This window comes from Loxodonta africana, chromosome 18 (assembly GCF_030014295.1).
Source record: "Loxodonta africana isolate mLoxAfr1 chromosome 18, mLoxAfr1.hap2, whole genome shotgun sequence".
In the NCBI taxonomy this organism is placed as follows: Eukaryota; Metazoa; Chordata; class Mammalia; order Proboscidea; family Elephantidae; genus Loxodonta; species Loxodonta africana.
This window is the reverse complement of record NC_087359.1, coordinates 16,782,387-16,806,669: the sequence shown is the minus strand read 5'-3', so window position 1 is coordinate 16,806,669 and position 24,283 is coordinate 16,782,387. Positions and strand designations below refer to the sequence as shown.

Sequence of the window (24,283 nt, the reverse complement as noted above, 5' to 3'; positions counted from 1 at the left end):
AGCAGCAGATTGCCAGGTTTTTTCTCCCATGGAGCGGCTGGTGGATTCAAACTGCCAACCTTTTGATTAGCAGATGAGTGCTTAACCACTGCACCACCACCAGGGCTCCTACTGTTCTCCTCGTGCTGGATATTTAGTTTGGTCCCACGTTTCCTAGTGTAAACAATGCTTTGATGAACATCCTTGTGCACAAATCTTTCTTTTCCAGATTTCTTTCTTGCTATGAAATTTTTAGACCTTAGATTATCAGGTATGGATTTCTAAAAAAAAATTGAGTGTTTGGTGAACATTTACACAGCAAATCTGGTTCCTATTTAACAATTTCTATACATATCGTTCAGTGACATTGCTACATTTTCCACATTGTGTCAACATTCTCCATATTTCCACTCTGGTTGTTCTGGTTACATTAATCCAGCTTCTCTGTCGCCCTGATCTTCTCTGCACCCCTCCTGTGCTTTAGGGTAAATGCTGACCGTTTGGTCTCAGATAGACAATTTTTTTTTTAAAGGAGCACAGTACTCATAGGTGATACTGTTTATTTTATGAACCAATCTGTTATTTAGCTGAAAGGTGACTTCTAGGAGTAGTTTCAGTTCAAGGTTGAAAGGGTATCTCAGGGCAATAGTCTTGGGGGTTCCTCTACTCTCAGGATGGATATTTTTAAGGCTCTTGATATATACAGCTGTTTTTTTGTGTGTTTGTCTTTTTTCCCACCCTAAAAATGATCTACCTAGTTACACTCCTATTAGCAGTACCAAGAGCCTATTTGATTGCTTCTCTGCTGGCATGGAGTGTCTTTAAATTTTTGTTCAATTTGAAAGGTGAAAAATGGCATCTCATTGTGATTTGCATCATTTTTATTTTTAGTGTGGCTGGACTTTATTTTTCTATGATTGTTAGCCAGCTATACTTCTGAGAATTTCTTGTTCACATCCTTTGCCCACTCATCTACTGTTTTTTTCATGTTTTTTATCCACATGAGCTATCGAAGATGTTAATTAGCCTTCCCTCTGACATATATGTTGTGAATACATTTTTAAAAAATCAATTCATTGTTTTGCCTTTTAATTTTGGTTGCTTTTCGACTTCTTTTGAAGTTTAAAATTTTTTATGTAGTAAAATGTACAGGTTCTTTTCTCTTTGTCTGTAGTTTTCCATTGCTTTTACGTTTCAAGAGTCCCCTTCATCCAAAGTCAGCTAAAGAGTCATCTATAATTTATTCTCAGTTTTTAGTGTCTTGTTTGGTTTGCTGGGTTTTTAATATAGTTAACTAGTTAGTCCCTCCGAAATTTATTATCTGGTAAGCAGTAAAGCACTAAACTGATTTTCCTCCTTAAATAGCTAACGAATTATCCCAAGACCATTTACAGAGTAAGAGCTGCCTTCCCTTGCAGGTTAATCCTCAGAAGGCAGTACCTGCTGTGCTGTCAGGGCCAGCTCTGAGGCTAGGCCCCAGCACTACTGCTCACACAGTGAAAGTAAGGTCGGTGGTTTCGTCCGCTGGCTCTCAGCTGCTGAAGCCGAGAAATGGGAGAAAGAAAAGGTTACCTTCTTCAAGCATTCACAGAAAGATAATGAATTGTATTCAGATGCCAGACAACCATTCCCTTGTTTCTGCTTGTGGGAGCTCCAGAGCCAGATCCCCTGGAGTGCACAATTAGCAGAAGGCTCTAGAAGTGGTAAATATTAACCAGATACCAAGGGCCAAGGAGGTAAAGGGAGCCGTAGCGACCAGGATCCAATTTTCTGCTGTAATATCGGTTGGTTCTGACACAACACAATCTCAGCCACTTCAGTATGCCAGGGTTTTATCACACACTACAGTGTCACATAAAGAGGAAGGAAAGGTGACAAAAGGCAGCAAGGAGACTATAGAGCATTTGCTTCCCAGGGGGTCGTGGTTCGGAGCCTGACTTACTGAATGCTCTTCTGAGTCTGAAGTCTGGGATGAGATGATGGGGTTAAAGCCAGCTGGGGACAAGGGGCCCAGTTTTTTCCTCATGGCTCGGATCTGGAGCAGTGCCCGGAAAGCTGCAAAGAAAGCAGGCAATCAGGACATCCTGATGCAGGAGAAAGGATGAACAAGAACCCAGACAGAAACCAGGAGTATCGCTCCTCCCAGACGTGCACCAGTTTGCCAGAACCCAGCAGTGGCCTGGGTCTCAGTGTCTGCAGACACGCGGCCTCACTCCCACCTGCTTCTGCTGGGGCTTACGGAGCCGGCAGATGGGGCAGTTGTTGGCCTGATAGCGCAGGGTGTCTGCACAGGTGTTACAGAGGCAGAGGTGGCGACAGGGCAGGATCAAGGTGTCCCGGACATCTGACAGACACACCACACACTCGGCACTGTTATCACTCACTTCGTCCTCAGCCACCTGCCAGGGAAACAGAAAATTCGCCAATGGCACAAAGACCTTCACGCCACACACTTTATTGACAAGGCAGCTTGGCTGAGGAGCTGAGACAAATAATATGCACAAATCTTGCATTTACTCTGGACTTCATAGTTTTTTTTTTTTTATTTATAGTTTACCAAGTGCCTTCACGTACTGAGTTTACCGATTCTGGGGAATGTTTACAGGAAATTGGGAGGGTGGGACTAACAAGCTCGCCCTCTGGGGCTCAGCTCTGGTCTGCTCTGACAGTCTGAGCTGAAGGGACCCAGGAGACTGCACAGGTAACGGTGGAAGAGGAATGAAGGAACCCAGCTGGGAAACAGCTGGAAAGAACAACCCAAACCAACTCCCAGGCTATTTTTGCCAAAGTGAAAGAAGTATAACCATATGAAATGAGGAACAGGAAAGTACCCTCCTGGGACCTAAATGATTCCAGAGCTTGCACACAAAATTCTTAGATTCTGGTTCAGAACAATATGTAAGAATAGAGTCCCTGGGTGGCGCAAACGATTAAAGTGCTTGGCTGCTAACCAAAAGGTTGGTGGTTCAAGTCCAACAGAGGTGTCTCGGAAGAAAGGCCCGGTGATCTACTTTCAAAAAATCAGTGAACGAAAACCCTAAGGAGCCCAGTTATACTGTGACACACATGAGGCCAGAGAAGTTCTTACTTTACCTCCAGGGAAGAGCTTGTTTGGAAAACCCACCTTAGAATCTTGTGTGTTGTACTTGTTTTCAATTCCATAGATCTCCTGGAGGAGGTAGCTGACCCCATCTACCTGGAAAGCAGACAGAAAAGGTCAAGGGTAGGCTGGCCCTGAGAGGCAAGAGTGGGAACACTCCCCGACCCTCCTTGGGTAACCAAGGACTACTGACTCACAATGGAAAAAATCAAAGGCTTGGACAAGCAAAAGGTGCTTTTATTTACTTAGCTTTTCTCTTTGAGGGAGGAAAATAAGCCATTGTTGAATTCACCCACCATTATGTTCCACGGGGACCATGAAACTTCACAAATACAACCATAAAGCTAGTCCTACACCCCCTATCATGGACTGCTGAGAAAGGCAGAGACCAGAAACAGGGAGGGAACGTTCATGTTTGCATATCTTTACCAGAGTGGTAGGCAGTGGAAATACAGGTTAAGTCTTTCTTCATTTTGCTTATCTGAATTTTCTAATCTTTATACAATAAGCATTAGCTATGTAATAAAATTTATGCTTAGACATAAAAATAAAAGCAGGAGCCTTAGATGCCCTTCAAACTTAGAACTGAATGCACTCCCAGAGATCACGTTATAGCCAAACAACAGACAGGCCTATAAAGTGAACGACACCAGAGAGGAGTGTGCGCCTCAGAACAATCAACTGTATGAGGCCAAAAGGGCACCATTTGCCCAAAAGCAAAGTTCCGGAGGCAGGTAGGGGCAGGAAAGCTGGGTGAACGGAAACGGGGGACCAGGGAGGAAGGGGGAGTGCTGGCACTTTGAGTGGACTGCAACAATGTCACAAAACAAGCTGCATACCCATTGCTGAATGGGAAACTAATCTGCTCTGCAAACTTTAACCTGAACCACAATGAGGTGTTGCAACAAAAAAAATAAACGCAGGAAAAAAAAAAGGAGATGATGTGGGCAAGGAATAATAGCGAGGAAAAAATGAAGAAGCAAAAAGAAAGAGCAGAATCTTGAAGCAGAGACCAGTTCAGCCCCCTAGGCCCCACCCCCCATTCCAAACATGCCACAAAATCACCTTCTTGGGCATCTGGTTCTTAAAACCCAAATGTCCAATGCCCCACCCCCTCCCACGAGCTGGGACATATCCGTACCAAAGCTGGCTCTTCCCTTCTTTCCTTTTTGCCAGCCCACTCCTCTCATCTGCCCAGCCTCTGCTCCTAGTCATCCCCTCCCCTAAGACCTAGCCTCTCACCGACTTCAATTCCTCTTCTCCAGTTTGAAAGTCTGTTGCTAACACCAGTCTTGCAGCAAGAAGACAGATAAAGCATTTACCTTTAGCTGTTCTACCCTTTCCATCGAGGCCAGGACCTCAAGCTGCCTCTTGGAGGGAGAATCAGGACTCTCCCAAGAGGCAACTCACCAAGGCCTGGCCTTTCCACGTAGTACTCTGGCTCAGGATCTGTTTCTTCCTCTGCTCCTCTCAAAACTTGTTTTAACCTCATGATTGTATTGGAAAGGATATTGCTAACTAATCTATACTAAAGCATTATTGACTACTATCAACCCCATTAAAAGATGGGAGAATACTTAACTCAAAAGATGAATAACGAAGAATTTCAGGTATCTTCCAGCCATCTGCAGGGGCCTTTGTTGGCATCTCAGCAGAGGCATGCCCTGCCTCCTACCCAATCCACATCCCCCCTGTGACAGCCTACCCCTCATCCACCCTCCCACAGGCACCACTCTTCCCTCCTTGCCCACCCTGACCAAATTAACTCCAGGGGTACATCTGATGTCTCCTCCTACCTCTACAAGAGAGGAAAGTGCTGGCCCACACCGGGGGTCAGACATCTAGCAGACATGCATTACTTGCTGATCCTTCTGGTAGGGCCAGATGGCTAGTAAATCTTAAATTTTGGAAAATGAATGGTAGGATACATTAAGCCATGGGCACTCACTGGCCCTGAATTGGACCCTAATACTTTATCCCTTTGCTGGAAATGTTTTTCAGTCTGGCATTTTAAATAAAAAGAGTTCTCCCTCAACCTAAAGTCAGGAGACAAATCGCCTTTCATTTCTCAAGTTCTTTGCTCAGATAATGGCTGCTTCGAAACCAACAATTCTGGAACAATAAAGACGCCAACAATCAGTATTCCTTTCAGGCCACCCAAGTAGTTTCTAACACACAAAAGCACTCCCTGTCCTTCTTTTATTCTCTGATGAAAGAAGGGGGAGCAGAGACTCAAACAAATACTTGGACACCAGTGTTCACTGCAGCACTATTCACAATAGCCAAAAAGTGGACGCAACCCAAGTGTCCATCAACAGATGAACAGACAGAATGTGGTATATACATACAGTGGAATATTACTCAGCCATCAAGAGAAATGCAGTTCTGATACACGCTCCGACATGGATGAACCACGAGAACATGCTAAACGGAATACGCCAGACACAAAAGGACAACGAGCGTATGAATCCACGTGGATGAGATACTTAGGGCAGCAAACGCCTAGAGACGAAGTGAATCCGCGGTTACCGGAGCTGGGAGGAGGGAATGGAGAGTTACCACGGAACGGGTACAGAGTTTCTATTTTGGGTTATGAGAACGTTTTGGAAATAAACAGCGGTGGTGGTTACCCAACACTGTGGATATAGTTAATGCCACTGAATGGGACACTCAAAATGGTTAAAATGGCAAATTTTTACGTTACATATACTTTACCATAAATTTTTTTTTTTTAAATGCAGGAAAAATTTTAAAAAGGGAGAGAGGAGGAAGAAGAGTATTTAGTGAAAAAAGTTAAAAAAAAAAAAAAAAAAGGGAAGGGGCACCAACCAATAGTTTCTGGCCCTCAAATACTTACTACTTGCTTCTGTTTGAGGGGCTTGACACAGAAAGTTCCGTCTGGGTGCTGGAATGAAAACACGACATTACGACAAAGAAAGGAGGGCGATAAAACACCTGATGCTCTTGTCACTTCTCCCAATTACACGTGCTCTTAGACAACCACAACTGGAATTCCAAGCCCAAGCCCAAGCCCACTGCTGTTGAGTCGAATCCGACTCACAGAAACCCTATAGGACAGAGTAGAATTGCCCCACAGGGTTTCCATAGAGCACCTAAGGGATTCGAACTGCTGACCTTTTGGTTAGCAGCTGAACTCTTAACTATTATACCAGCAGGGTCTCCACAGTTGGGATTGCAGAATTCTAATATGTAAGGAAAGGAGCCCTGGTAGCACAATGGTTAAGCTGTTCGAACCCACCAGGTGCTCTGTGGGAGAAAATACCTGGCGATCTGCTCCTGTAAAGATTTATAGCCCAGGAAACCCTATGGCGGCAGTTCTACTCTGTCCTGTAGGGTTGCTATGAGTTGGAATCAACTTGACAGCAAACAACAATATATAAGGAAGGAGTCCCTGAGTTGTGCAAATGGTTAACATGCTTGGCTGTTAATCAAAAGGTTGGTGGTTCAAGTTCACCTAGAAGTGCCTCAGAAGAAAGGCCTGATGATCTACTTCCAAAAACTCAGCCACTGAAAACCCTATGGAGCAGTTCTGCTCTGACACATAGGGGGTCACCATGAGTCAGCAGCAACTTGGCAGCAACTGGTTAGTTAGTATGTAAGGGCCTTACAGTTATTTAGCCTAACCCCTCCATTTTAAGAGGAGGAAACTGAGGTCATTGGAGGTGAAGGTCACATAGCAGTTGGAGCAGGGCCAGAATCAGACCCAAGGTCAGCCCCCAGTTGGTGCTCATTCCACTCCACTGCAGCCTCTCACAGCAGGCCTGTTCTTCGGAGCCCAGGCAGCCAGCGAACACGAAAGAAAGAGCTGACATAATAAAGCAAGGCCCTCTAGGGTTATGCACTCACCTTTTCAAAAGTGCCCAGCAATACATGGCAATGGCCAAAATACTCTGAAAGAAAGAAAGGCACGTGGATGAGGAAGAAGGACGCCAAACACCACAACTGGATGCCCATTTATTGCCCTGAATGCTCCATCGTCTTGTGAACCTAAACATGCCAGGCCGTCACCAGAAGAGGCATGTATGTAACCCAATACCGTTCCTTCAGCCCAAGGAACTTGCGATCCCAAATGCAGGAGGCTATGGGAACTGCCCGGCTGGTCCCCTCGGAGCAGGTGTGCTGTTCTAGGGCCGCAGCTGCTGCCAGGACTATGAACCACGAAGGGCAGTGTGTGTGGCCCCAGAAGACATCAATCACCCCTACCATCGCCTTCATCCACCACAGCATGCACCACCAAGGGGTAAACCTCCCGGTCCAGGTCGAAGCCAAGCTGCAGGGGAAGAAGAGAAGAAAAACACGACTTAACACATTTAATGGAACAGGCGCCTCTCGTGAAGGGCGGCACAGTTGAGAAGCTGTAACCTTGTCTCTGCTCCTCACTCATCAACCTCATGATACTCAAGTCCATTTCACTGAAGGCTACTCATCAGCAACATTTTAAAAATTTCAGAGATAAAGGAAAGCCTTTAAACCTGCAGGTTCTTTTCTCTGAGCACAGATTTTTCAAAATGGACTATTTTGGAATAGAAAAATTAATGACGTTAGTTATATCCCCTACGGGAAATAAGGGCCTGCAGAAAGTGCGAGGCTGAAAGGTGAGCAGCCCTCTGTCTAGGCAGACCATTCTGAGTCTTGTGAGGCCGCTGCACTGTTTTCTCCCAGCCGTCTTTCACCTTCCCTAGAGACCCTGGGTGGTGTAAATGGTTAACACTAACCAAAAGGCTGGAGTTTCAAGCCCACTCAGAGGCACCTCAGAAGAAAAGGACTCGTGATCTACTTCTGAAAACCGACCACTGAAAACCCTATGGAGGTACACCTGCAAAAAACTGAACTGGCAAAAGCTGTGTGACAGATCTATGTACAACAACAACAACAACAAAAACGACTAGATGCTGAGGCTGCTTATGTACAACCAACAGCTGATGGGACTTGGTTCCTTAGTTTGGATGTTTAGAATCATGGTTGCATGGGACACCTCAGTAAATTGGCCTAATGATGTGTTTTGTGCTTCTGTTCTACCTTCTAGTTCATTGCATAATGCCTGGGGTCTTAAAAGCTTGCAAGTGGCTATCCAAGGCACAAAATTAGTCTCCACTCCCCTGGAGCAGCAGAGGAAGAAGGAGAGGCAGAAACAGGAGGAGGAAAAGGAATATGTGGCTAACTGCCTCCATGAATAAATAACTGCCTCCTTTGCCATGAGACCAGATGAACTGGATGGTGCCCGGTTACTATCACCAAACATTTTGATCAAAGATTCTATAGAAGAATCCTGATCAAAAGCAGGAAAATGCAGAACAGAATTTCAAATTCTCATGGAATCCAGAATTTCTGGAGCTATGGATGCTGGATAAACCCCTGAAACTATTGCCCTGAGATAATCCTTAAACCTTAAACCAAAAATATCCCCTGAAGTCTTCTTAAAACCGAACAATAGTTTAGCTTAACTAGTAAATGTCTGCCTTGAGGATTATGCTTTTTAAAGATCTGTCTATATGGGATCAAACTGACAACAGCAACTTGAAAGATGAGATAGGAAACTTAGGGGCCAGTGAGTTTTATATTAATGGGAAAGGAACAACTCAGAACAGGAGGGTGAGCATGGTTGTATGACCTGAAGAATGTAATCAATACCACTGAATTGTACATGTAAACTGTTGAATTGGTATATGTTCTGCTGTGTATACTCTCAAGAACAACAAAATAAATTATAAAAAAAGAAAATCCTATGCAACAGAGCTCTGCTCTGACACACATGGGGCCACCATGAGTAGAAGTCAACCTGACAACAGCTGGTAGACAGCTTACCTCCTCTTCAGCCCATTCCGAGGGGTCCACGGTGTGGGAAGGCAGGCAGAACTGCTGACACACCCCTCGCTTATAATGCACCGTTTCTGACTGTAGGCTGTTGTCTTTGGGGATGTAGCTATTGATGAAAGCAGGAAGCAAAGCGAAGGTTAGAATCCAGCCCAGCAGATCTGACCATTTCCTCTGTCTCACTCCTGTTCTCAATTATCAACAAGCCCTAGGCATAGAAAAGGCCTCCTTGATAATCCATTTCCTCTGCTCTTGCTTGATAATGCTATTAAACCTCTCTATTCAACCCACAGAAACCCTGGTGGTGTAGTGGTTAAGTGCTATGGCTGCTAACCAAAAGGTCGGCAGTTCAAATCCACCAGGTGCTACTTGGAAACTCTATGGGGCAGTTCTACTCTGTCCTATAGGGTCGCTATGAGTCGGCAGTGGGTTTTTTTTTTTTTTTATTCAACCCACCATCCACTGGTCGCGTAATATATTTCTAACAGCGTCTTAATGACCTGAAGGGCCGCACTGCCATCTGCCACTGAGATGGCACAATTTGAAGGGGAAAAGTAAGAGAGTGGGGCTTTGTAGAACATCTGAATTTGGGAACCAGATCTCACCTGGGTAGGACAAGACTGTTTTCCCACCCAGGGGAGCACATAGGGCACGACCCTAAGCTGTCCGGGAAGGAAGTGGCTCACCTGGTCTCTTTTCCTCTTACCTGGCAATGCCATTCTGGAACTCTTCGGTGGCCTGGTAGTAGATGGTGATGGCCACCCGAGCATCTGTGTCAAAGGTGAACTCCACGTTGTAGTGGGCCTTGGATTTGCCAGCCTCTTCGCCGGGGCTCTTCACCTCCTCAGTGCATCTAGGGAACCACAAAAGGCTGAGCATTTAAAAAAAATCATATTTTATTTTATTTTTGTTGGGAATATGCACAGCAACATCTGCTCCCATTCCATGGTTTCTAGACATAATGATCAGTGACCTTGGTTACCTTCTTCACATGTGTCAACATTCTCGCTATCGCTGTTCTACTTGTTTCACTTCCGTTAACTTAAACTCCCTGCTTTAAAATAGCTGTTGACACTTTGGTCTTATATAGATTAAAAAAAAAAAATTTTTTTTAAGAATGCAATACTTAAGGGTGACACTCTTTACTCTGAGCTAAACTGTTACTTGGTCTAAAGGTGACTTCTGGGGGGTAGTTTAAATTCAAGGTTTGGATAGCAACTCAGGGTCATAGTCTCGTGGACTCCTCCAGCCTCAACAGGCCCAGTAAGTCTGAATTCTTTAAAAATTTGAAGTTCTGTTCCACATTTTTCTCCTTTTCTATCAGGATCCTTCTATTGTGTCCTTGATTAGAATGTTCAGTAATGGTAGTCGGGTACCATCTTGTTCTTCTGGTCTCCAGATGGAGAAACAGTGGTTCTTGGAGACAATTAGTCCTGTAGTCCAGTTCCTTCTTTGATTTCTGGATTCCTTTTTCTTTTGTTCCAGACAAATAGAAGACTCGGCATTTTGGAGGGAGCACATTAACATTTTGAAATCTGTCATCATCTTGTATTTTTGACTTAACAATCTATTGTGGATTTCTCTCAATGATCATAACATAGGTCTTGATCTTCATTTTGAATAATTGCAGAGTATCTCATTACCACTATACATTGTTGGGCATTCAGGTTATTTCTGATATTTCACAGTTATTTTTGCTACAATTAACATCCTTGTGCATTTGCCAGACTTTTTTTTTTAAGTTTTTCTTTTAATCAAAATTGTTAATCACATAGTTTAAATAGTTTCCACGAGGCTTGTTACAAAAAGCAATAGGCTCCACTCCTTCCCCCTTTCCTCCTCTCCAGAGGAAACCGCTTTCACCTCTCTTAGCTGATCATTTTGGCATTTACCCACATGCTCCTGAACAACATGTTCAAGTTACTACTTGATTTTTCAATTTTAGGCATTTTCTATTGATTTCCTACTATGGAAACGAGGATTTCTCCCTGTTCCCTCACTCTGCCCCATTTAGGTATCCACATTGCTGTGATTATAGAAACATTTTCCACAGCTTGGCCACAGAGTTACCTGTGATCATTTTTCTTTTCCTGCGTAACTTTTTCTCTCAGAGTTAACACTCATCTTGTTTTTTGTTTTTTTCTTTTTTCAGTTGCTCAGTTGTCTATGTATTTATCACTAATTCAAACCCAAGCTCTCTGTTGGCTGGTTAAATCTCTCAAGATATTCCGATGTACCATCTGGTGCCCTCTGACCTGCTCTGAGCCCTTGGTCTTCTGTCTCTGGCACACAGCGCCATTTTGGAATCTCTCTTCCCACATCACCCTGGTCATTTTGCCTCTCCTGTGCACCTTCATTTTTCCTGCGTCTCGTGTCTTCCTCTTTCTTGGGCCACTTGTTCATTTTGGTGGAGCTTATCTTCCTGAAAGAGGGTGTGTTGAGGGGATAAACTTTCGAGAGCTTCTTTTTCACACTTTAAGTTTGCATTCAAGTCATGTTATAACTTGACATGAATTTTTTTTTCTGAAGAGAAAATGAAATAAACATTACCCCAAGTCAATATTCACTTAAATGACTAATGGAAAGTGGAATGCCAAGGTCAGTGGCGATAATGCCACGATCTTTTTATCATCTGCTTTTTGAGGGGTTTTTATTCCACTCTCACCCTTCGTGGCAAGTTTAGCTGAGTAAAGCACCTAGGTTGTAAAAGCACTTTTTAAAACCCATTTGAAAGCATTACTCCATTACTCTTTAGCTCCCAGTGTTGCTCTCAAGAATTGTGAGCCATTCCAACTGCTGCTACTTTGTTCCTTTGAAAGCTTATAGAACCTCCTCTTTATCATCCACCGCACTGGGCACTCGCAGATCCTTTCAATTTACAAACATGTGCCCTTGGCTTCTGGAAAATGTTCTTAAATTATGTAGGTCACTGGTGAGTTCTCCCTTTTATATTCCCTGTTCACTCTTTCTGGAACTATTAATTGGGGACTGGATCTATTAATTGGGGACTGGATCTTCTAAACTAGTCCTCTATTAATCATATCTTTCCTCTCCTGTTTTCCATCTCTGCCTTTTTGCTCCATTTACTAAAATATCTCAACTTCTTACTGACTTTTTCATTTCTGTGATTGCTTTTAATTTATGAGTCCTACTTTGTTTCCTAAATGCTTTGTGTCATTGTGTCTGTGAAATAAAAAGAGGCTATTTTCTGTTATTTTCTGTTAGTCTCTGAGGCTATTAATGAAGGGTTCTTCTTCCTGCACATGTTTTGTTTCTGGTTAGTTGCTTTTTTGCTCTTGGTTTGTTTTGTCACCATCTTTTGTATTATAGGCATTCCTTACCCATCTAGGAATCTTCGGTTGTCTGTTCGTCTTTAAGAGTTCTGGGACGGCTGACTGGAACTTTGAGTACACAGTGGTGCTTGGGGACTCTAAGTTTCACTGAGGGTCAATCAGGCTGGGCTGCTTGTTGAAGGACCTCAATGTCAGTCCACTTGGGTGGTCAGGTTCCCCAGAGAAAAGTTTTCCTCTCTCCTGACAAAGGCCTGGCTGCCGGCATTCTGGAAGCAGGGTGGCGAGGCAGGCTGGAGGGCTCAGCCTCCAGGATGCTAAATTCACTTAATCCTCCTGAGTCTGACCCTTAGCTGGGCCTGGGTCCTCCAAGCCTAGAGGTTCTGTTTTAACCTCTGCAGTGAGAATCACCTGCCATCGTGTAAGAGGGGCAGGCGTCTGGCGGTGCAATGTGAGGGAATGCACTGACTGCTCTTACACAGAACTTTCCCCGAGCCTCCTAATTTTGGCTCCCACCACCTCCCACCTCCAGAGGTGCCTGGCACTGCCAGTGGGGAGACTTTTGGGGGCATCTCAGCATAAACTGGTTGAGTCCCAGCTCTTCCTACTGCCAGTTCAGCGCCTGGATTTCTTGGGTCTCCGAGGTCATTTAACACTCACCATCTGCTTCCCAGCTTCTAACATCTGTCACTGTTGCTCCTCTCCCTATGCTTGTGGAGCTCTGTCTTTTAAAAATACTTTTGTGTTATTTAGCCGGGTTTTGAGAGGGAGCAAAAGTAGTTGTTCAATCCTCCATCTCTGCCTGGGAATCTGAGAATCAGAATTTACTCTATCCCCATCATCTCAGAAGAACAAAGCTAAACTCTTCCGCTGAATACTTACTGAACACAGGTCTTTTCTCTCCCGTTATCGTGTGTAATTTTGACTACATCCCCGAAAGGCAGGGCTCACAATCACTATTTTACAGATGAGACACCTGAAGCTCAGAGATTGTTCGAGTGAGCATCAGGAGGGCTGGGAAGCAGGCTGGCCTTCTGCCTCTGAGTCCGGTTCCCCTCACACATCACAGCCACTCCACTCCATTCTAGAGCTGCTGCCACATAGCTGAGCCAGAGGCCAGGACTTCACAAGGGCGCAGGGCCTGAGCCCCAGCTCCACCAAGTACATGAACATGCCACATGTGATGAGGGAGACAAAGAGGACAGAGCACTGGCAGCCAGCAGCTTCTGAGGCCTGGCTGATCTTCAGTCCAGTCTGCTCCTGTCAGGCTTGCCCGGTGAGGCTGACAGCCCAGCGCAGACTGTTCTGCCATAGACAAGGGCCTCCTTGGCGCCCTCCTCCTTGAGCTGGGCCCAGGGATGGGAAAAATTCAAGCTGAGAAGCAGCAAAACATTTCAGGGACAAATAAAATATAAAAAATTATCAGAGAGAGACGAAGTAGGTTAGTGGTTGCCTAGGGTTGGGGAGGAGATTCCTTTCTGGGGTGTGAAAATGGTCTAAACTTAGAGAATGGTGATGGTTACACAACTCTGAATACCCTAAAAGCCACTGAATTTATATTTTAAATGGGTAAATTGTATTGCATGCGAACTATCTCTCAAGAAAGTTGTTATGTTAAATTTTTTTTTTTTCTCACAGAGAGAAATGAACTTCGTAATGCTAATATGGCTGACCTACACAAGCGTAGGAGCCCTGGTGCCTGGTGGTGCAGTGGTTAAGACCTCGGCTGCTAAAAGGTCGGCAGCCGCTCCTTAGAAATGCTATGGGGCAGTTTTATTCTGTCCTATAGGGTCGCTATGAGTTGGAATCAACTTGACGGCAACTGGTTTGGGTATGCAAGCGTAAGATGATCGAGTCATCATCCTTGTCCATTTGGGTACAATGCGGGCTCAGATCTGTCCTAACCAAATCTGTCTTCCCAGGGAACCGATGAGCCTAGTAGACTGGAGGCCTGGGGGGCAGTATCCTTGGGTAGCACAAAGATGGCAAATGTTAATGATGATTAATATTGACGATGGTGATTAAACAACCAACCCAGGGCACCATGTGCTCCTAAGAGAAAGAGCACATGAGATTAAGGATAAATTAAAAAGTAAACTCTGTACAGTAAGCCATAAACTAAGGACTTCATACTGTAAGTTCAAATGTGCCCTTTCTGCATAGGTCTGCCAGTGGTGCTGCCAAATTCACCTTTGCCCTCCATCATTCATTTTTTTAATCCATAAGTGGGGATAATAACAGCCAGCTCCAGGAGAGGAAAAGTTCTTCACAAACACAGACTATCACAGCAAGCTCTGAACCACACAGGTCTGGCCGGCCTAACCTAAGGAAGCTGAGCTGGCTGCTGTCAACACCATGGAGGGTCACGAGTTGGTGGTCAGGAAAGTCAGGCTCCAGGTCTGGCAGGAACTGCTTGGTGTGTCTCCTCGTGAGCCCCCTGTCCCTGCAGGGAGGCGACCCGTGCCCTGGCCACAGCCCTGGAGAACTTACTTGACTAGTCTCAGTGTGTCCTTTCGGATGTTGATCAGGCTCCTCAGAGTCTTTACGGGTTCTTGGGGAGGTGGGGCGGCATAAGGAAACTGTTGGAAACAGTGGCAGAAGGCAGGCAGTCAGCATGTATCCAAGACCCGCACAGCTTTACAGCCACAAAACCCAGAGGGGAGGCGGGAAGGCACCAGGCTCCTGCTGAAATGAGGAAACCGAGACACCAACATACTAAGTGAGCTTGCTGTCAAGGTCACAGCTAGCGATAGGTCTGGGATTCGATTTAGAGTCCAAAGAGCCAGATTTATCTGCTTTTCTATTATATGCAGCTTATTGAATTTTTCTTTTTTTATTTGGGGTACCGTTTACAACTTGGATAATAATCAAAAACTCCTACTAAAGTTCCAAATACCAAAGGACACACTGTGGCCAAATTAATCACAACATCCTTTTTGATCTGACCTCTGACGGCAGGAAGGAGACCTGCGAGCCTTCTCCTCCCGTGGAGCCACAGGCCTCTCAGGAATTTAGGGGTTGCAAATAAAGGAGAAGCCATCCTGTGTACAGAGCCGAGCTTGCAAACAGCCAAAGACAAAGGCGTCCAGCAGCTGATCATATAAAGCAGAGCTCTGTACCCCATGGGCCAAGCACTCCGCTGGGGTCAGCAAAGGTTTATGGCTGTCTTCACCATTTCCTTACACTCCTTCCTCATTCGGAACTCTGGGTCTGGAGTTCTGAGTTGATAATAATGAAGAGATCATGAAGAAATGGCAAACAGTAAAAAATTTAACGGAGAACAGCTTTCAGAAGACTAAGGATGATTTAAAATGTTCCCAGTATGGTTATAATCATACTTGGACAGTACAAAACTTTTACGTATAAGTCACATGTGTGTATTATAATTTACATATAATTGCAAAACCACGGTACTGCTAGCTACAGAAGAGCCTGCCTCTAGAATGCTGGCATCAGAAAACAAGAACATCCATTTATAATCTAATTGTGTCTTCATAGATCTTTGCTGAAGGTGCTCATTTTACTAGGGAAACATAATTCAGCCTCTGGTGCATCTGACTTCACGTACTCACTGTGACTGCTGCGAATTCACGTGCAGGAGTGTGACCCTTGAGAAACGACATTCAATCTAGATCACTTGCATTCACATTACTCACTTCCTGGGTGTTACATAGCAACAGCTTACTTTTTCATTGATATATTAAACACATATTCTTTTAAATATGAAAGGTGCTTTTTCTAATTACAAAAGCAGTACATATTCAAGCAGAAAGCTTAAAAAAACACAAAAAAAGTACAAAATCTGCCATAATTCCACCACTCAGTGATATTGAAGTTAACACTGCAGAATGTGGCCTTGCAGGTTTTTTCTAAGTATCTATCTACCAGGGAACCCTGCTGGTGCAGTGGTTAAGCACTTGGCCGCCAACCGAAAGGTCAGTGGTTCAAACCCACCAGCCACTCCGTGGGGGAAAGATGTGGCAGTTTGCTTCTATAAAGATTCAAACCAAAAAGCCAAAGCCGTTGCCATCGAGTGATTCCGACTCATAGCAACCCCTATAGGGGAAGAACTGCCCCACAGGGTTTCCAAGGCTGTAATCTTTATGGAAGCGGATTGCCACATCCTTCTCCTGCGGAGTGGCTGGGGGTTTGAATCTTTTTTTAGTAGCCAAGAGTTTAACCACTGCATCGTCAGGGCTCCTTCCATAAAGACTGTTGTTGTTAGGTGCCACAGAGTTGATTCTGACTCAGAGTGACCCTATGCTCAACAGAATGAAACACTGCCTGGTCCTGTGCTATCCTCACATTGTTGTTATGCTTGAGCCCACTGTTGGAACCACTGTGTCAATCCATCCCATTAAGGGTCTTCCTCTTTTTCGCTCTCTACTTTACCAAGTATGATGTCTTTTTCCAGGGATTGGATCCTCCAGATAACATGTCCAAAGTATGTGAGATGAAGTCTCGCCATCCTCACTTCTGAGGAGCATTCTGGTTGAACTTCTCCCAAGACAGATTTGTTCATTCTTTTGGCAGTCCACCGTATATTCAATATTCTCTGCCAATACCATAATTCAAAGGCATCCATTCTTCTTCAGTCTTCCTTACTCACTGTTCAGTTTTCACATGCATATGAACGATTGAAAATACCATGTCTTGGGCCAGGGGCATCTTAGTCTTTGAGGTGACATCTTTGCTTTTTAACACTTTAAAGAGGTCTTTTGCAGCAGATTTGCCCAATGCAATGCATCTTTTGATTTCTTGACTGCTGCTTCCGTGGGTGTTGATGGTGGATTCAAGTAAAATGAAATCCTTGACAACTTCAATCTTTTCTCCATTTATCATGATGTTGCCTATTGGTCCAGTTGTGAGGATTTTTGTTGAGGTGTAATCCATACTGAAGGCTGTGGTCTTTGATCCTCATGACTAAGTGCTTCAAGTCTTCTTCACTTTCAGCAAGGAAGGTTGTTATCACAGGTTGTTAATGAGTCTTCCTCCAGTCCTGAAGCCGTGTTCTTCTCCATATAGCCTAGCTTCTCGGATTTTTGCTTAGCATACAGGTTGGATAAGTATGGTGAAAGGATACAACCCTGATGAACACCTTTCCTGACTTTAAACCATGCAGTATCCCCTTGTTCTGTTCTAACGAGTGCCTCTTGGTCTATGTACAGGTACCTCATGAGCACAATTGTTTTGTAATTCTCATTCTTTGCAATGTTATCCATAATTTATTATGACCCACATAGTTGAATGCCTTTGCATTGTCAATAAAACACAGGTAAACATATTTCTGGTACTCTCTGCTTTCAGCCAAGATCCATCTGACATCAGCAATGACATCGCTCGTCTGTAAAGATTATCGGGCAGTTCTACCCATTCCTACAGGGTTGCTATGAGTTGGAATCGACTAGACGGCAACAGGTTATTATCTACCTACTTATCTATCTATATCTTGTATAAAACTGTATATGCTATTTTAGTTTCTTTTTCACTTAGCAAGACATGGTAAACATTTTGTGAAGTCTGCACATAGTAGAGACAAAAATATTTTATTTAATCAATTCCCTATTATTCAATGTCTTAATTGCTTTCTTTTCTTTTTTTTTTTGGCTGATATAAATGTTGTGATGAATACCCTTGTGTCTACTCTTGTTTGACTATTTCCTCAGGACAAATTCCTAGAAGTGGAATTACTAGGTCAAAGGATAAGCATATTTTTAAGGCTTTAAGATACATTTTGCCAAGCTGTTGTCTAGAAAGTGGATTCCAATTCTGCTCTCCTAGCAGCAGTGTCAGGAGGCTTTTATACAGGAAACCAGAAATTCTAGTTCAGATCCCATCTGTGGCCCATCCCCCAGCACCCCGCACTTTCCTAAGCTGTCGTACTAAAGGAATTTAAACCAACTTTAAAATAAGCTTAAGCAAAAAGTAATTAGGCAGGCAAATCTGACACAAATGTTAGTCTATTCTAAAGCCAAAATAAATGACTTTGGGATTAAAATTTTTTTCTGGAGTAGTGAAGTTATTTGTTTTCATTTGCACAAGTACTTGGGTGTTAGCCATACCTCCCACCTGAGTTAAAAAAAAAACAAACTAAAAGATGCTTTCCCTCGCTCTTCACACTTCTTCCTTCATCCCCCCTCAAAAAAAAGAAAATGAAAATGAAAGAAAAAGCTAGCACTCTCGGCCTCCATTTTGAGTATTACGTTTGATGATAATAACTATGGTAACAAAACCCTGGTGGTGTAGCGGTTAAGTGCTACAGCTGCTAACCAAGAGGTCGGCAGTTTGAATCCACCAGGTGCTCCTTGGAAACTCTATGGGGCAGTTCTACTCTGTCCTATAGGGTCGCTATGAGTCGGAATCGACTCGATGGCAGTGGTTTTTTTTTTTTTTTTTTTTTATGGCACAGTGGTCAAAGTGCTTGGCTGTTAACTGTAAAGGTCAGTTTGAACCCACCAGCCGCTCCTTGGGAGAAAGATGTGACAGTCTGCTTCCGTAAAGACTGCTGGACGGCAATGGGCAATGGGCAAAGAAGAGCAAGTTATTCAGCTCTCAAGAAGTATTAATGGGATCAATTGTTTCTGTAAGAATTATCCTTTGTAGATAATTAATCTACTCCTATACTTTAAAGGCCCTCCAAAATAAAAAAAAGAAACAAACAAAAAAATCTAACCTTGTTTCTGGGCTCCAACCTACCAAAGTTTCTTTCTTGGTGGCATTTCATCATTTATCCCATCATAATCTACACGCAATGCTCAGTGCTAGGTATAAATCCCATTGCCGTTGAGCCGATTCCGACTCATAGCGACCCCACAGGACAGAGCAGAACTGCCCCATAGAGTTTCCAAGGAGTGCCCGGTGGATTCAAACTGCTGACCTTTTGGTTAGCAGCTGTAGCTCTTAACCACTACGCCACCAGGGTTCCTGGTAGGTACAGAGAGAAGGTCCTGCTCTTTCAGGAACCTGCATTATAAAGCAGATGACATAGTTAGACAAACAGCTGTAATACTGGAGAGAAAGAAATGACACAAAAGAGGCAAAAATAAAGGAATCGATCACATCTGGCTGAGGTAATCTGGAAGGCTTCATGGATGAGGCTGCAGTTGATTTAGCATCTTGAAGGGTAAACGAATTTGTAAATTCAGAGAGGACAGGGAAGAAACAGAGGCAAAGTGAAGAAAGTATTTCTCTGACCTTAGACTTGTCTCCTCTTCCTCTCTACACACCATCTTTAAGTTTTTTTTTTTTTAATAATGACCATTTATTGTGTGCTTACTATGTGCCAGGCACTACACTAAGCCCTTTACATACATTATCTGATGTGATCTTTGGAATAAGCCTGTGAGATAGATATGGTTGTTCCCATTTTGCAGATAAGCAAACTGAAGTAGTAAAAGGTTCACCTAACTAGCCCAAAATCCCACAAGGATTAGAAGGCGGAGTTGCGGTTTGAACACATCCTACCTCTATCTTTTCCTAGGATGGTCCTAGGCACAGCTTCTTAGTCTAGAGGTGAGCCTTCCAAGGATTAAAGTGCAGGTTACTAAAAGATCTGAGAACACAAAACTATTTAAAAAAAAAATATATATATATATATATATTATTGCACTTTAAGTGAAAGTTTACAGCTCAAGTCAGTTTTTCAAACAAAAATTTATACACACACTGTTATGTGACCCTAGTTGCTCTCCCTATAATGTGACAGCACGTTCCTCCTTTCCACCCTGGATTTCCTGTGTCCATCCAACCAGCTCCTGTCCCCTTCTGCCTTTTCACCTCACCTCTGGACAGGAGCTGCCCATTTAGTCTCATGTATCTACTTGAAGCATGCTCTTCCTGAGTGTCATCTTATGTCTTATAGTCCAGTCTAATCTTTGTCTGAAGAGTTGGCTTTGGGAATGGTTTTAGTTCTGGGTTAACAGAGAGTGTGGGGGCCATGTCTTCCAGGGTTCCTCCAGTCTCAGTCAGACCATTAAGTCTGGTGTTTTTACTAGAATTTGAATTCTGCACCCCACTTTTCTCCCGTTCCATCAGGTACTCTCCACTGTGTTCCCTGTCAGGGCTGTCATTGGTGGTAGCTGGGCACCATCTGGTTCTTCTGGTCTCAGGCTGATGGAGTCTCTGGTTTATGTGGTCCTTTCTGTCTCTTGGGCTAATATTTTCCTTGTGTCTTTGGTGTCCTTCATTCTCCTTTGCTCCAGGTGGGTTGGGACCAATTGATGCATCTTAGATGGCCGCTCGCTAGCTTTTAAGACCCCAGACGCCACTCACCAAAGTGGGATGCAGAACATTTTCTTAATAAACTTTGTTATGTCAGTTGACCTAGATGTCCCCTGAAACCATGGCTCCCAGATCCCCACCCCTGCTACTCTGTTCCTTGAAGTGTTTGGTTGTATTCAGGAAGCTTCTTAGCTTTTGGTTTAGTCCAGTTGTGCTGATTTCCCCTGTATTAACACAAAACTATTTCTTTGCTTACTCTTTTTTCATTACAGTTCTTATCAAGACCTTGATGAACTTTCTTGTTCACCTATAATATCTCCCCAGTGTACTGGAGATATAGAAAGGTGTACCATAACTGAGTTACACTTAAGAGGAAAGAAGTATCTTTTTCAATTTCAAACCAAAGATTTAATTCATGTGCTAATGATAATTATGAAATGAAAGCAAAGTCATGTCATCTCGGGGGTGAAAAAGGTGAAGCTCAGGACAGATTACTGCCCAAGCCCTTGAATGAAATAACCACTGTACTCAGTGTTAATAATCATTTTCTCAGGTCACTTCTACAGAGTTTCTACTTGCTTTCTTATCGTTGTGAAGTTGTTAATTTTCTCAGCCTTTGGTATACTAAGTTGGAGACTGGGTGGTGACGAGGAAGACCAGAGAAACTATTTTCTCTTCAGTACACACATCCTGGCACGAGACCAGTAAGGGAAAGCAGTAGCCCTTTCTGTCTTGTACACAGAAGGTCTACAAGCCTTCTGCAAGAAGTATCCTGACGTCACTCACTGAGCTCATTATGAGCTTATGGAATGTCTTCTTGCTTCATTCGGGAGTGAATAAACTCTAAACAGTCTTTCACAGGATACCTAAATGCAGCTTCTGGAATTCAATTTCATTCTTCAAGAGGATAGGCCTTAGATGAAGAGTAATGGACAAAGAATAAAATATGGTCTTCTCAGGGACTTAAGACCTCACCTATGGGTCAGCATCTGTATGACAGAGAAGTAAGGCTCCAGTCTCCCCAATCTAGGCATCTAGCCAGCAAAGGCTGCCCCAAAACAGCAGGTAAAATTTGGATAACTGTTGCAATTACAGCTTGCCAATACCTATATGTGGAAAAAGAAAATGTTGAGAAAAGCTTACTGGGGACCTACTATGTGCCAAGACTTGAGCTAGGTTCTTTAGATATATTCCTATTTACTATTCCCAGCACTAACAGACATGGCTGCCATTCCCATCAGATTGTAAACTTCTTGAGGACAGTCTGGAACACAAGAGGAGTTCAGAATATGTTGGTTGACCAAATAAACCAACCAATGTTCATGGTTGAAGAATGTCAGTATTAACTTCCCGATTTTGCAGATAAGGAAACTGGGACTCAAGACTCATGTAATTAATTATCCAAGGACATGTTATCTGGAGGGACCAGTCCCTGGAGAAGGACCTCATGCTTGGTGAAGTAGAGCATCAATGAAAAAGAGGAAGACCCTCAATCAGATGGATTGATACAGTGGCTACAACAATGAACTCAAACATAGCAACGATTGTGAGGATGGAGCAGGACCAAACAGCATTTTGTTCTGCTGTACATACGGTCGCCGTGAGTCAGAATTGACTCGACGGCGCCTAACAACAACAATAGGGCTAATGAGTAGCAAGCAGAACAAGGATTTCAACCCAGGCATGTCTGATTCCAAAAGCCATGCTCCGTCTATTGCAGTTGCCTTGGCAACTGTGAGGCAGCTCTACAGGTTGTTCTGATACGGGGAGTGTTCTAGGAACCTGAGCAGCGTATAGGGAGGCTGAAAGTTACACGTCCACTGCAAACAGGACTGATCTGGAAGCTGGTGGAAGTTCTCTGGATCACACCTTATGCTTTGTCAGCAGTGTACATGAAAGCATGCCTAAAGCCACGCTTCTTTTAAATTTTAACAAGAGGACCTAAGAAATTTTCAGAGAAAAGCCTTTTTGGAGCATCGCATAGCAAAACTTTTTGGTCAGCAAGCTCCAACAGCACTTGCAGAAGATGGCCACGTACATTTGGGGCAGGATGATGTCCGGAGAACCGCCAGCAGCCACAGCAGAAGCAGTGGATGTCCTAGTCACTGTTCACTTTCCACCCAAGATGCTCAAATACACGTTACTGATAGACATTTCTAAAGTACCATGCATTCTCCTCTAAATTACTTTCAAAAAACAAGGACATTTACCCATTCAGTCGACACTCTCACTGGGTACCTTCCATGGCCTGGATACAGCATAGGCCTGGGACACAGTGATGAACCAAGCCAACCTCTCCGAATTCCATCTGCAAAGGGGCCCAGAACCGTGACAGGGTTTGTAGCTGGCACCTGCACCCTCCCAGGACTGGCCTGCTTGTGTCTGCACTGAAATAAGCCCACATCTCAGAATTAAAATCTCAAATACCTCAAGGCCAGGACAGGAGAACCAGGAGAGTACTGGCTTAGCCACGAACTCTTTCGATGGGCCGCAGGGGTTTGTCAGCCAAGGTCCTGTGTATATACAGAGCAAATTCCTCTTTGGCCCTTTACCCTGGTGTTCATCAGTTTCCTTCTGCATATGCTTTACATCGGCAAAGTTCCACCTGGTGACCGAATGTGGAACTGCCAGTGTAGACAGTGATCTGAATGGAAGTATATGTATGTATGTGCACACACACACACACACACACAGTCTGAATGGAAGTGATATGTACACCTATGTATATGTATGCGTATGAGGAGCCCTGGTGGCGTAGTGGTTAAAGCTCTCAGCTGCTAACCAAAAGGTTGGTGGTTCGAACCTATCAGCCGCTCAGCTAGAGAAAGATATTGCAGTCTGCTTCCATAAGATTACAGCCTTGGAAACTCTTTGGGGTAGTTCTACTCTGTCCTATAGGGTCAATATGAGTCAGAATCTACTCAACGGCAAAGAGTTTGTTTTCATATGTATGCATGTACATGTAGGTACATATCAGCCATATATACTGGATTTTCTTTTTTACCATTCTGATTTCAAGTATTTTGCTAAACTATCCCCTACCCCTAGGGTTAAAACACCCCAATTTTGGTACAGAAAATACGGTTACAATGCATGTGAGAGAATACCTTATCCCAGTTCTAAATTACTGAGCAATTCCCAGTAGTCTATAAAAAGGACTATAATTCATTCACTAAAATAAAAATAAAAAGCTTTTACAAAGTAAATAATCTCCTAACATTTGCGATTAGCTTCAGGCCTGATCACATTCCTATAGCATAAATAAGTGGGAACTATGATTCTGTCCTTGTCAATTCTAAGGTATGTAACATATCACACAGGTGAAAGAAAGCTCCAGCTTTCTTCAGTTAATATAAACCATTCAAATATTAATTGTTTAGTCGACCTACCCAATACGTCCTTGAGAGACAGGTCAGCGTTATTAACTACAGTTAACAGTCTGGGCATCTCTGGAAATAATTAAAGGTCTCGCGAGGAGGCACGAGGAAGCGCGCACTTTGTGGCCACAGAGAGGCAGTAAGAGTCTACATATGGTTTCCTGACCTCTGCTCACCCAGCTCACCTCTGCGTCAGTGATTTCCTGACTCTCGAGAGGGGCCGGGAGTCACAGGGCTCCTTTTAAAAACCACAGATCCCAGGGCCCCGTCCCTTAGAATTCTGATTCAGCTGGTCTGTGTTGGAACCAGGAATGTGTATTTTTAATATGCATCCCGAGCGATTCTGATGCAGGAGATTCAGAGGCCACACTGAAAAAAAAAGATGCTGGGATTCTGCATTAGTAATACCTCATTATGTACAAAAATAAATTAAACAAAATTTCTTTTTTTTTAAGATTAAAAAAAATCTTTGTTTTTTTCAC

The 24,283-nt window shown here is 43.7% G+C and overlaps 1 protein-coding gene across 2 annotated transcripts in view; it reads right to left on the bottom strand.

Moving 5' to 3' along the window:
* The window catches only part of RNF157 (ring finger protein 157), an 88,937-nt gene that overhangs the window by 17,672 nt on the left and 46,982 nt on the right, over positions 1-24,283 (bottom strand). For both annotated transcript variants that reach the window (XM_064270709.1, XM_064270710.1), the window contains exons 3-11: positions 14,695-14,783; positions 9,621-9,767; positions 8,906-9,023; positions 7,304-7,370; positions 6,947-6,990; positions 5,937-5,984; positions 3,104-3,175; positions 2,219-2,378; positions 1,922-2,034 (exon numbers count right to left, since the gene is read on the bottom strand). In XM_064270709.1, the coding sequence (XP_064126779.1) occupies positions 1,922-2,034; positions 2,219-2,378; positions 3,104-3,175; positions 5,937-5,984; positions 6,947-6,990; positions 7,304-7,370; positions 8,906-9,023; positions 9,621-9,767; positions 14,695-14,783 (858 nt within the window). The remainder of the gene's footprint in view (positions 1-1,921; positions 2,035-2,218; positions 2,379-3,103; positions 3,176-5,936; positions 5,985-6,946; positions 6,991-7,303; positions 7,371-8,905; positions 9,024-9,620; positions 9,768-14,694; positions 14,784-24,283) is intronic.